General features: G+C 34.7%; 1 protein-coding gene across 9 annotated transcripts in view; it reads left to right on the top strand.

Moving 5' to 3' along the window:
* The first annotated feature begins 926 nt into the window (after positions 1-926).
* scalloped (TEA domain transcription factor 1 homolog scalloped) overlaps positions 927-13,206 on the top strand; it is a 339,978-nt gene continuing 327,698 nt past the window's right edge. For 6 of the 9 annotated variants that reach the window (XM_069117584.1, XM_069117579.1, XM_069117581.1 and 3 more), the window contains exon 1: positions 1,883-2,772. In XM_069117584.1, the coding sequence (XP_068973685.1) occupies positions 2,748-2,772 (25 nt within the window). In that variant the 5' untranslated portion in view covers positions 1,883-2,747. Of the gene's footprint in view, positions 1,064-1,882; positions 2,773-13,206 lie in introns of those variants that run through there. The other 3 variants (XM_069117576.1, XM_069117578.1, XM_069117582.1) reach the window with 3 other exon arrangements.

Raw genomic sequence — 13,206 nt, 5'->3', positions numbered from 1 at the left:
ATTTAAGGTATGGCGCTTATGGCGCACATGAATTATATACTTACTAAAAATTCCATACATAAAGACCTTGAAATTGGAGCAGAAGTCTGAAGAAAGGCATGAACCTGACAAATTGGATCTAAAGAAAATTACTACACAAGAATAAAGGGTTAAATACCAAGAGTGAGAGATGGTGAAAACTCTTTTTCCAACGGAGCATAAACGTCATAATGCTCGGTTAATTTCTTAAATTCTCATGTACATAAACGACTCCAGATAGTTTGCTACCGAAAAGGTACACGTGAACCTGTTTATATGTAGAAGACCGTGACGTGATCATCGTTAAACGATAGAAATGTAACTAAATTTAATGTAAAGAGTAAAATATATAAAAAAGCGATTATTATTCTCAAAACAATTTACGAATTATAAAAGTATATTTTCAAAGTACAATATATTTTATTATTATAGAAGCGGATCAGTTCCTACATGTAATAAAAAGGGAGTGTATTATATTTGATAGCGTATGTATGTCCAATATCAGATTGCATGGAAAAAACGCGTATGAGAGAGATAAAGGTGGCCGTTTTGCGGTTGGTGTGTTGCCATTTATCAAAAGGTTTATTCGAAAAACCTAAAACGTAACCTCTGAAATTCAACAAGTGCCCCTCGAACATCGAGCGAGAGAGAATAAACGAGTAAGCGAGCAACAACATCCAACCTCTATTACGTGCGTGACGCGACTGATCTCCCGCGCGGGGAGTGGGGAAATGCGAATCTTGTATATCGCGGTGGGGGTAGGTAATCGGCTGACTTCGGGGAGATTCGTGCTTAATCGGGAACGTTCGGCTTCTGGTTTCTCCCGCGGCCGCATAAGCGGTGTCAGCGTGTGCGCAGACCGGCTGCGCAGCAGGCGTGTGCGTTGTCCAGATTCTTTGTGCCATTCCTGGCATACCAAAAACAAGAGTGGTGACTGCGCTCGTATTTACCGGGGTGCAGCCTTGCGCGCTAATATTACTGTGCGAATTTTACCCGTGGTGTGAAGGCCCCGCGCGCGCGCGACGCCACGTCAGCTCGCCCAGTGGTAAGTACATTAAAGAAAATAGTGTCGAAAGATCGTGGAAAGAGCGCGTCTACTCGTCCACGCCCGTGTGTCCCAGCGGCGTCGTCCCACACAGGGGCCGCGCACGGAACGGATTCGACAGCAGCGACGAGACGGCGATATACACACTGTCGGACACCGACAGACAGACAGACAGACGGACGGACGAACGAGAGCGAGAGACAGAGGGAGCGATAAACGCTCGTGCGAAAGAAAGAGACGAACGTATAAACCTATTGTGCGATAAAGATAAATATATAAAAGAGGAACTTAAACTCGACAGAGTGCGTGAATGATGTATATGCGTGGCGACGTTATTCAGTGCAAAAAAACACATAACCGATCCTCGTCATATTCCTTGTATGTCGTGATTGTCAGGTTCGTACTTCCGGTGACCGTGATGTTCGCATTGCTTGCTCCGGTGTTGCTGCTAGTGCTCTTACTATTGCTTTCCGACTAAAAAAGGAAGAGATAGTATATACGTATGAGCGAGTGAGATAGAAAGAGTGTGCGAGAGAAAGGATAGGAAAGTAGAGGGAGCGAAAGAGAGAGAAAGAGAGAGAGAGAGAGATATGTGTGTGATAAAATGATAGTCGGATCAGTTTGATAAACGAAGAGCTCGAGTCGTGCCGGTTTATACCTGCAGTTTGGCGGTGCATCCGTCTTTGTCCGATTGTCGCGTGTTTACGAGCGTTGTGTCAGCTGTGTGTCAAGAGAACGCAACCGTGTGTATACGTGTGTGTTACGCGAAGCGTGTGCAGTCTCTCTGGCAACGTGTACGGGACTCAGCCAGCGACGGAGACTCGCGTCGAGGAGGTTAGGAGCGATTGGTGTGCCGGTGGTGGTGGGCTGCGTGCGTTTCCCCGAGGAGAGCGCGCCACGACAGAAACGTGTGCCTCTCTGCCTAGTGCCTGCGTGCCTGCCCGCTCGCTCACCCGCTTCTGGTGAATTCGTATGGTGAATTATTGATCCGCGGCGGCGTGTGCGTGCGGAAAAACCGCGCGCGACTATAACGCACCGATTCACGCTCCATACTAAAACCTGATACTAATAAACGAAAGAAACTAAAAGTTTACCGAAAGTCAAAGATACAGACATAGTAACCTGTTGTTTTGAAAACTGTGCGCGCGACTACACGTATATTGTATGAGATTGGAGGTGGAGCAGGAGTGGTGGCAGGATTTTCTTTCCCCTAGACGGGACCAAGCGAGAAGTGCGTGCACATATTCCATTGCTCCGAACGTAGTGTCTTTCTCTTTTTCTGTCATTCTCTATTTCCCTCTTTCTCTGTTTCGGTCTTTCTTTCTCGTTCTGTCTCGTTTCCCCGCTCTTTCTCAGCTATACGTGTATGCGTCTCGCTCTAGCTACGTTACCTTTGCCGCGTGTGCATCCACGAAACTAAACGCGGGAAAACCTACGGCGCGAAATATATCCCAGAGGAATGTACACTTATCGTGTTCTTATCGTGGGACACGTTCAGTTTTTGAAGCTCGGCCAGTGAGTGAGATTTCGAAGACCGTGCGAAAGTATGTTGGCGTGAAGGCGACGAAAGTATGTTGTCGTGAGACGACCACTGAGATTAAGGTTCGAGGAACTTGAACGCAAACCTCTTTCGGGTATTGATAATCCAGGACGAGCGCAACCTACCTCCACCACCGCGACTTGGATGGATACTGTGCATTATTTCTGGAGTGAGTTTCTCTTTTAATCGTGTGCTTGTGTATATACATATGTTGCATGGAACCATGCTTCCTGTGTGTGTGTATATGGGAAGGAAGGGAGGTGTAGATGTGTAAACGACGATGTGTCTTCTAACGTGCTGTTTTTTCGCGTCTCTCGCGACTCAAATTTGCCGCCGTCGGGACATGCGTTCGCGTGAACTGCTTTACAATTATTGCTATGTCTTTTCTATTTATATTTCTAGCGTAATTTCATCTATAAATATTTTTATACTTTTTCTTATTTCAGTGAATATTTTTAACGTAAAATACGCAGTAGTATTTAACGAATGTTATTAGAAATGAATATATAAGAAAAGTTTTCGATTTATATTTCCCGCGTAATATCGTTCATAAATGTTATTATACTTTTTCTTATGTTAGCGAATATTTTTAAGGTATATTATAAAAAGTTAATATATAAGAAAAGTCCACCTAGACTGTTATTATTTATGTCCGGATATTTCTAAATTCTTTTACAATTAATGCATCTTTTTGGACAGCTTTTTATCCGATTCATACTTCCCGCGTTATTTCACGTATAAACTTTGTTACATATATGCTTTCTCGTTTCAGCGAATGCTTTAGATGTAAAATACGCGATTATTAATATAGAAAGAATATTTAATGAGTATTGTAGAAAGTAAATGCATAGGAAAATATCCGCAAACCAGATTGCTTTTAGTGAGTCTTCTAGAAGTAAACTGAAATTGTATGCAGCTATGATTTATTTTAAATTTTATACTTATTGATTGACGGTTGATTCAAACAATGACAAAAGTATCGTCGAAGTGACAGTGACTTTAATACCACGACGTTATCAGAGTAGGTTATCGAAGTAATTCCACAATAACATAGTGTAACACGCTATTACATAAATTTAATCAGATACTTGTTATCATGGCGGATAAGCGGGTACGACCAGGTACCTTGTCGGGAAAAGACTGTTGCCGTCGATTGCTCATTCTGGGTCAGTTTATTCGCGCTGACCTGTCCCTGTCATTGTGTTTGTATTTCAATTAAAAACTAGTTAGCCGGAACGCCGGTTTTTCGTGTCCACTTTATAGTCGCTATAAACTTGTCATACAATAGCATATGCTGCATTCAACAATTTCTTATGAATAAAATCAAGATGTAGGATAATCGTGACCTATTCTTTTCAAGTGTACTAGGCTGTTTATGCTTCTTATTTGGAAACGTTTGTTTACGCGTCTATGAAATTTAAATAAGTTAATGCGATATTTTTATATCTGTTGTTGGCATTGAATGGTAATTTTCTTTTAGACTTTTATTTTTAGTACTTTTATATGTATAATACACATGTATTAGATTGCTTATGGTTTTTATTAAAGAAAGTTTTTTCATGATTTAACACGTTATAATATACAAAATTTAAATAAATTTATTTAATATTATTTTTATATTATTAATATCGAATGATAATCTATCTTTAGACTATTCTTTTTATTATTTTTGAATAATTCGTATTAAATGCTTGCGATGGTATGATTGTAATAGCTGAAATAATCAACAATGTTTATATTAATAAATTTTGATATGTTAGAAATAAGACAAGGGACAGAAAGTTCTTTATTTATCGTAATAAATTTTAATAATATAAAGGCAGTCATTTTTGTCATTAGAGATACTTAATTTCGGGAACGTTACAATAATCAAACTTTGGAAAGTCTTCAACAATTTTAAAGTTATATTTCCATTCGAATTACTTAAATTCATTGAAAAGTAGCTTTAAGAAATCTGTAACCTAATATACTAAATCATTTTGTTCTTTTTTTAATCAGTGAATTATTGTAAATTTTTTAATTTAGATTGGCTACTGTATGTCGGTTTCTTCGTATTATTTTTATATTTAGTGTTCCAATGTACGTATATCAGAGTAGGTAAATACTAAAGCACAGAATTTTTAGAATTTTAATTACGTTTGCGAACTGCGTCGCCATTATGTTGCATATTTAACCTCAACAATCTATAAGGTTTAATAACATCGACGCCAAAGGAACTGAAATTAACGACAAAATATGCATGAAAACTGTTTAGCACGGTGTTAATTATATTTTCACGTTTACGTTTTATTTTTATCAGAGCTAATCTACAATTTAAAAAATTGAAATGCCATTTTGATTATTTCTACATTTCACGTTAATAAAATGGATTTACGTGTGTTTTATAAGATTACTGTACCTTACGGGAGTTGAATGCAAGTAATGAAGTTTTGGTAGAAAATTAATTTGGTTTGGAATAGTTGAGTTTAATGGCGTCGTGATAATAACCGGCGTACGGTTGAGGCTTAGAAAGCTGTAAATTTTGTTAACACCGATGCATTATCTTTATCCGTATCTTATCTGCTCGCACCTATCCGACTTGATTGAAGAAATATCTGAAATTGAAAACGTGGTTTGAATGGAAATATCAATAGATAGGACGATCGCTGTGTATTCAACAGTTGCGTCGTAATTTGAAAGTTTGTGGAAATATAGTAAGTACATATGTACTTCGTTTCGTCATAGGAAAATAAACAGTTGTTTGTTAATGTATGCTAATGAAATTTGAATAGTTTGAGAAATGATTATTCGATATTAGGAATATTCTCACGTGCGGAATTGTTTATCTTGCATTTTTTCTCACGAAGTGGAGAGTTATGTGGAATATTTGAACTTTATCTTGAAGCAGTTGTCTTACATTGATGATGTTTAACGCATGAAAAAATGAAAATTATACTATACTAATTTCTAAATCAGAGTATAATAATACTCAAAAATCTAATCTCATTTTCCAGTGTTGTCATCTTGAAATATGGTTTATTAATGAAAAGTAGTTTCATTTATTGAAATTAAAAATTATAATAACGCGTTATTACACGCAGTTTTTGTAAATTAAGAGATATTGTGTCACGCTATAATTAAACAATCTTTAAGCATTGAATTTAATTAAAAAATTATAACTGATGATAAATATGGAAGTAAATCTCCATTTGTGCAGAAAGTATAATAAAACTTTATTTTATAGGCAAACAGGAAGCAAAGCAAAAAAGGCACGATAGAAAAATTGTAGCATATTACTTATTTAATCAAACACATATTAATACTCTGCATATTTTCTAAATTTATTTATATATCCAAAATCATATTCTCCGGTTGCTAATGACTACGTTATATGATCACGTCACATTAGAACATAATAAATGTATTATTCATGTTACATCATATGTGGTAATAATAACAAAATTATATGATATGAAATGTTTATGTAGAACATAAAAAACACGATGTATACGGTGATCATGGAATATAATAGAAACCATTATTCCAGAATCCTGGAATAGTAAAGTTGCTAAATTGAACACTTAGAACAGGCACTTAGAACAAAAGTGGAGTAATCCCAATATTTTAATAAGCTGTATAACTTTGTATGTAAAGCAATAATAGAATATATATATAGTTATATCTACATAATTTATATGTATTTCTATATTCTATATTCTACATTTTTCCTATGATTCTTCTCTAATTGATACAGCTTATTAAACATTAACTTACGTTCATGTGCTTCAACGCCTTAATAATAATAATAATAATAATAATAATAATAATAATAATGATAATAATAATAATAATAATAATACCAATAATATGGTAATTCTACATTATATTGAACTTTCCAAATCGTTCGCAATATACATACTTAAAATCACGCATACTTACATAATTATCCTTTAATTTCTATAAACACGTGATTGTCCGCGGAAGTGCCGTCCGCACGGCGGTGCGTGTTGAAAGTCAAACGAGCCGGTTAAAAATCGTCGACGCTCGTTTCGAGGCCCGGGCCCGATATACATCCAACTTTTTAACTGGGGGCCCGATAAACATCTGGGGTTCCCTAGGAGGGGAAAGCAAGGCGGCAGGTGCAACCTGTGTGTTTCTTCAAGCTTGTTTCTACCCCCTCCTTGTTCCCGCTAGCCGAACAGCTCGTTTTTCTTCTCGAGAAGCAGTGCACGCACGCGAACCGCGGAACCGGTAGCGTGGTAATCGGTAATCGGTAATCGGTAATCGGTAATCGATGAATTCGATATTCATATCACCTTCGCTAAATTCATGTACACTTTCTACGCCTGATATCAGAAGCTTTTTATCTATACGTCTTATCGGTATATATCAAATATTGAAGATTCAATAACGTTACTTTCTTATCCTTTGCTTTTTTTATATTTTTGGATTTTAAGATTGTTTGGATTTCAAAGAAATTTCCTTTTTGTATTTCTTAGTTTATAATGTACAGTGACTCTTATTACCTAATATTCGAATATTACGGAGCTTGAGGGATTATGGTTTTATGTATTTGTTTATGATAGTGTTATTGAATTGATTGTTACTTAATATGTTACAATGCTTATTATAGCCAGAAAAAAACATAAATGTTATTTATTTATTGTATACAGATTTTACATAATGAGCAGTAAACTAGACAATATATTTCTTATCTTTTGTCTCATATATTAGATCTCATATACATATATATGTATAGATTCTATCAACCGTATTATGAATTAACAGATTGAAATAGATACTAAACTGATCTAAAGTAGGATGTATTAGAATTGGAACCTATTAACTATTAATTATCTTATATTATGGAATAAAATAAAAATTATGCTGTAAACTAAATAAAAGAGTAAAATATAAAGAATAAGTGAAGTGAAGATTCTGTAGCATCTGCAAAATTAAGTATTTAAGGCAGCTGTTTGTTTCGTGTTTGTTAACACTAGATTTACGGGACTCGTCAATTTGACGGATTTCAAACTTCGGAATGAAATATCCCAAAAATCATAGCATTAATTTTAACTATTTTGCATCGTAAATTAATCATTTCATCTAAAGAATTTATATCCGCAATTATTTTTTCCTAGGTTTTCTAATTTTTGAAATTTGTATGTAGTATACCTATCTCTACGAAACCCGTCAAATTGGCGAGCTAACTGATTTCATAAACAAACCGTTTTTCAAAGACAGTGTGCAAAATTTTCAGTTATTGTAGACATTTCCATTGTCTTCGCTTATTGTAAGTATTTACAATAGGATAATTGAATTTGGGCACAGTATTTTCTCTTTTTGACCAATCCCCTTGTCTAGCAATCATGAGTAAATCCAGGAGATATAATAAGATATTGAATAAAATTGTCAACATCAATGGAGATTGTTCTGAGGATACCTCCGAAGAAGATCAATATGAATTAGGCCAAAGCGAAGCTGACAGTGAAAGTTCTCAATAACTGAAAGTGGAGAGACAGAAGGATCTTCGGATAGTGAAGAGGAAAACTTCTTGAAAGTGTATTGTAACAAGAAAAGGATGCGTATTTTTTCTAGTTCTGACTCCGAGGATGAAAGGACGAGCATTTCAAGCGCATCCCAAAATGTAATGTGTGAAATTGAAATTGCAATTGACGGGACACTGGATAAAACTGAAAGCAGGCGGATCTAGGGGTAGGACGCCCGTTCGTATGATATTCAAGGATATCGCTGGGCCTACTGGCTATGCTAAGAGAAATATTATGTCGGGTTGTGTAACTAGTGCTTTCGAATTGATAATTGACAGACACATAATGGAACACATAAAAGATTGCACTGAAATCGAGGCTCATCGAGTTTTGAAAAAAGACGGACAATCACAGTTGCTGAGTTACGCAGTTTTCTAGGAATTCTATATGCCCGGGGCGCATATGAAGCGAGATCATTGAAAGCCTCCAAAAGATTACAAACAGATAAATTTGCGCTGATATCCGAAATATGGAACAGATTTATAAGTAATAGCCAGGCTTGTTACAAGCCATATGAAAATATCTCAATAGATGAACAATTATTCCCAACGAAAGCTCGATGCAGGTTTACGCAATATACGTCGAGTAAGCCTCATAAATGTGGCATTAAGTTTTGGTTTGGAGTTGACGTCCAAACAAAATATATTTTGAATGGTTTTCCTTATATGGAGAAAGATGAAACTCAAGGGAAAAAAGGACAAGATGACTTTGTTTTCCTCAAATTTATATAAATCAGAAAACTGCACGCTTACTGTGTATAAAAATAAACCTAACGTAAAAGTCCTCCTTCTAAGCACCAAATATACAGGTATACAAATAGAAGACTATTATAAACGTGTTCCAGAAACCATTGCTTTTTATAATAAAACAAAGTTTGGTGTGGACGTCGTTGACCAGATGGCACGCAAATATAGTGTCAAAGCAGGGAGTTTTTGATGGCCCCTTCAAGTTTTTTTTCAATATTTTAGATTTGGCAGCAATAAACGCGTGGATATTGTGTAAAGAGTGCACCAGATCGAAAATATCCAGAAAGGAGTTCACATTTTGCCAAAGATCAGACGCTTCATTTCTGTCACTTTCAATATCAGAAGTGCGAAAAAGTTGCCAAGTGGGCTACTGCAAAAAAAAAAATAGAAGCACTAATTGTTGTATATATTGCAAAAAGATCGTATGCGGAAAATGCACAAACAAAATTCAGTATATTTGTAAAAAATGTGCTCAAGTGCTTAATAAATACGATTACCCTAGAGCAATAATATTAATGTTATCATTTTCGTGATAATTAAATAAAAAACTTTTTACTTATTAATAATTTATTTAAACGTGAAGCCTAATATTGTTCAATTCAGACTTAATTTGAATAGATCGATTTTTTAAAGAAAATGCATATTTTCGTTTACCCGTCAATGTGACGGGTCCTCGTAGAGATAGGTATATAAGAATCGCCCGTAAACCTAGTGTTAAAATATATTGATATGATCTATATGTATGGTATATATGCATATATGTGTACTGTCATGTATAATATATACATAGAAAATTTTTGCTTGCATTTTATGTAAATTGTTTTATGTTAATTGCTTTATGTACAAACGATATTTTCTTATCAACTAGGGAAACGTCAATATAGAGAAAAAAGCAGATTATAATCATGAGCCACTGTAATATTCTCATCTTTCTTACTTTCTTCTGATGTTTGAAAGAACAAGTCGTGACTTCAAAAGTTATGCTTTATTATTAATCGTCATTGTGCTTTAAGCATCTGTTAGACGTAAGATTATCAATGCATATTTCTACGAATCCATATATGTACAGATTTTCAATATCACTTCAGAAACGAATCTTCCTACAAGAAAATGTCATCTCACACGTTCCTTTCATTACTTAGCTTTGCAAGAGAAACCATCCTTTTTTGGTTTGCACTACGACTTTCAACGTACGTTATATCTGCGTGTCTACTGTCAACATTGCTGTACTCTCTATCAGAGGATTGACTTGCGATTAATCAGACTTATATATACATACATATATGTATAGTATTACACGTGATGATCATATTTACTATATCTAACGTATTGTGAATGGTTAACAAGATATTTTGTGTTCTACAGTTATTCATATATACTTTCACAAACGATCGAAATAGTGGTAAGATTAAAGTAAAAATCTTATTTAGAATGCAATTTATTTAATCTTAATTTTATTCCATAGCGAAAGTTCTTCGTCTTGCTAAAGAAAATTTGTTCATAGTTTAACACCTATAGTGCACAAGAGTTGAAAAAATTAATTTGATATTATTGATATAATATGGAAAGTTGCTTTAGATCATTCCTCTTATTATTTTTATATCAATAATACACGAGTATTAGGTTGCTTATGTTTTTTCTTAAAGAACGTTTGCGTATTGTTTGACATGTACAGTGCACAAAATTTAAATAAGTTATTTTAATATTACTTTTATATTAGACTATTATTTTTATTATTTTTGTGTGATCCGTACTGAATGGGAGCGCTTAAATAGCTGAAATAATTCACAATTTGAGCATTAATAAATTTTGATATATTGGAAATAAACTAAAGGATAGAAAATCAATTATTTATTGTAATAAATGTCAGTAATAAGAAGAGCAACAATGTTTGCACTAGGAATACTTAACCTTGAAACGTTGTAACAATAACTAAATTTTGAGATGTCTTTAACGATTGTAATATTATATTGCCGTGTGTGTTCTTCGATTCTTTTCCTATTTTATCGTAAATTCAACGTTCTTTTGTTTAATAGAGGAACGACCGTATCTTAGTAGACTCGTGACAGCAGCTAGACTCATTAAACCGAGGCTTCTTCGCGATATAAATAGGACTTCTTGTCCCGTTGCAGTACGGAAGGAGCAAATAGATTATCACGCGTACCACAGCCCTCTACTCGGCGACTTCTCTCTTCTGTTCTTTCCCTTTCTACCGTTTGTGCCATTCTATTTCTCTATTTGTACACTCTCCTCTCTTCTCTCTGCCCTCTCGGTTTCTTTTGCTCTTGTAAGAACTGTGTGCGTCTATCTTTTTCTCTCTCCAAGAGGAGCCGGTACGCGCGTGACTTTCTATTTGGCGTAGACGGTGCCAAATTGTCAAGTAACTAAAATTACCTTCGAAGGTGTACGCTGTGTCTTTCTCTTTTTCTCCCTTAACGTCTTCCTCGGCAGTTATCCCTTTGCTTTTTTCGCGCCGCGCCGTGCCACTCGCGCCACGAATGGCGGCGATTCTCCTTCTGAACGTCGAATTTCATTTTCCACCCCTGTTAATTACACAATTCCTCTTTGTTCTGCTTATCGAATATCTTGAATTGAAAAGTCCTGCCCAAGAAATGTCTTGTAGAGTATTTTATTAATATCCTTTAATTTTCTTTGTTGAAGATTTGGAACAGTTAGGGATTTTTTTCTTATCATGCATATTGATTTTATTTTCGTTATTTTCACTAACAATTTTAGATATTATTACTAAACTTCAGACGTTCATGCTCTAGACTGTAGTTATTACTCATTGTAATATTCAGAAGATGTAAGAAATTTCTATTTAGAAATTTCATTTCTTTAGTTAAGTTTATACATATGTGAATTTTTACTAGATTGGATATTTTTATGGAAACTTATGGAAAATGTAAAGATACGACCGTCCCTGCACGTTAAGTTTCATTTCTACTTTGTTAATTAGACGAATACCAAGAATATTTCACTTTGTTTTTCACAAAACAGAAATTAAAATCGATCGAAAGTTCAATAATGTACCAATATTCTGAAATAATTTAATTCAGTGAATTGATATTTCCTTGTGGAATTGACAAATTATATTTATAAATTCAAACCATTCACTTAAAAACATAATATGTACTTCATTAAAATTAAATACACTTTGATATACCTCCAAGTTTTTTGATGTTATATATATATATAAGAGTTGAATTAATTGAGAAAGTCACAAATTGAAATGTGTTAAGGATATCTCAATTATTTTTCTTAAAACAAAAGCAAAAGTTGATCGAAAGTTCAATGTTACACGGAAATTCTGGAACGGTTTAACTGGCGCGTGTTTCTGTCGAGTGTTCATTAATTCAGAAACGGGTCTGAGACATTAACTCGGTGATCCGCATGTGTGTGGCAAAGGACGGTCTGTTCGACCATCTAGTGACCCTAATAAAACCTACACAAAAGGTCGTCGTTCCTAGATCGATTTGCAAAAGGTCGAACGTCACGCCATCGGAGATTTTCTGCGCTTAAACCGGTGTAACCGGCCCACCACCGATTCAAAACTAATTTAAATTGTTGTCTTTGAGATTTAAATAGCGGCTGCACGTACGATGGTTTGTGCAAGAACCGACGTTCGTTTGTCTAATTAATCTTCGTTGTTTTCGTAGACTATGAACGATACATGAACTAACTGTGATTAAGTCTTTGTCATGTAAATTGTATCTGCCGGTGTACGAATTTGGAAGACCTTCTGATTGATTTTGAGATAACAAAGTGGCAATTTTTGGGCAACAAAATATAAAGAAATATAATAGAATAGCATGCAATAACATGCTGTTTATTTGAAAAATTTACATTTCGAATCTACGATTTTTGTAGTTTTATTTGTAATAAATTTTTGAAATAAAATTTAGGGAAATATTATGTAATAAGAATTACAATTTGTTACAAAAACTTACGATTCTTAAATTTTCATTTATAATGCTACATAACCTTTGAATACGTAAAATTTAAAGGAATATTATGTAATGAGAATCGCAATTTACTTAAAATTACACGATTAAAATGACGATTAACGATAAAATTACAGCGTCATGTAAAATATTCAGGGTGCGGGATAATGATTGGGTTGGAATAAAAATTCCTAGTGTTCTTCATTAGCAGCTTTTGAAACGCCAACATTTGAGAATGAAACAATTATATATATTGATATTCTGAAAGGTAGATTTGTGCATTTTAAGTTGAGAATTTCAGTTTAAAAGTAAAGGTGGAGAAAAACAAGGTATATCTTTGTCATTTGATGTACTTTTAATGCAGGAGGAGAAAAACACTGTACAA

This window comes from Bombus flavifrons, chromosome 7, assembly GCF_040668555.2.
Source record: "Bombus flavifrons isolate JBK064 chromosome 7, iyBomFlav1_principal, whole genome shotgun sequence".
Taxonomy (NCBI): domain Eukaryota; kingdom Metazoa; phylum Arthropoda; class Insecta; order Hymenoptera; family Apidae; genus Bombus; species Bombus flavifrons.
The sequence above is the reverse complement of the archived record's forward strand: the minus strand, read 5'-3'. Positions and strand labels throughout refer to the sequence as shown.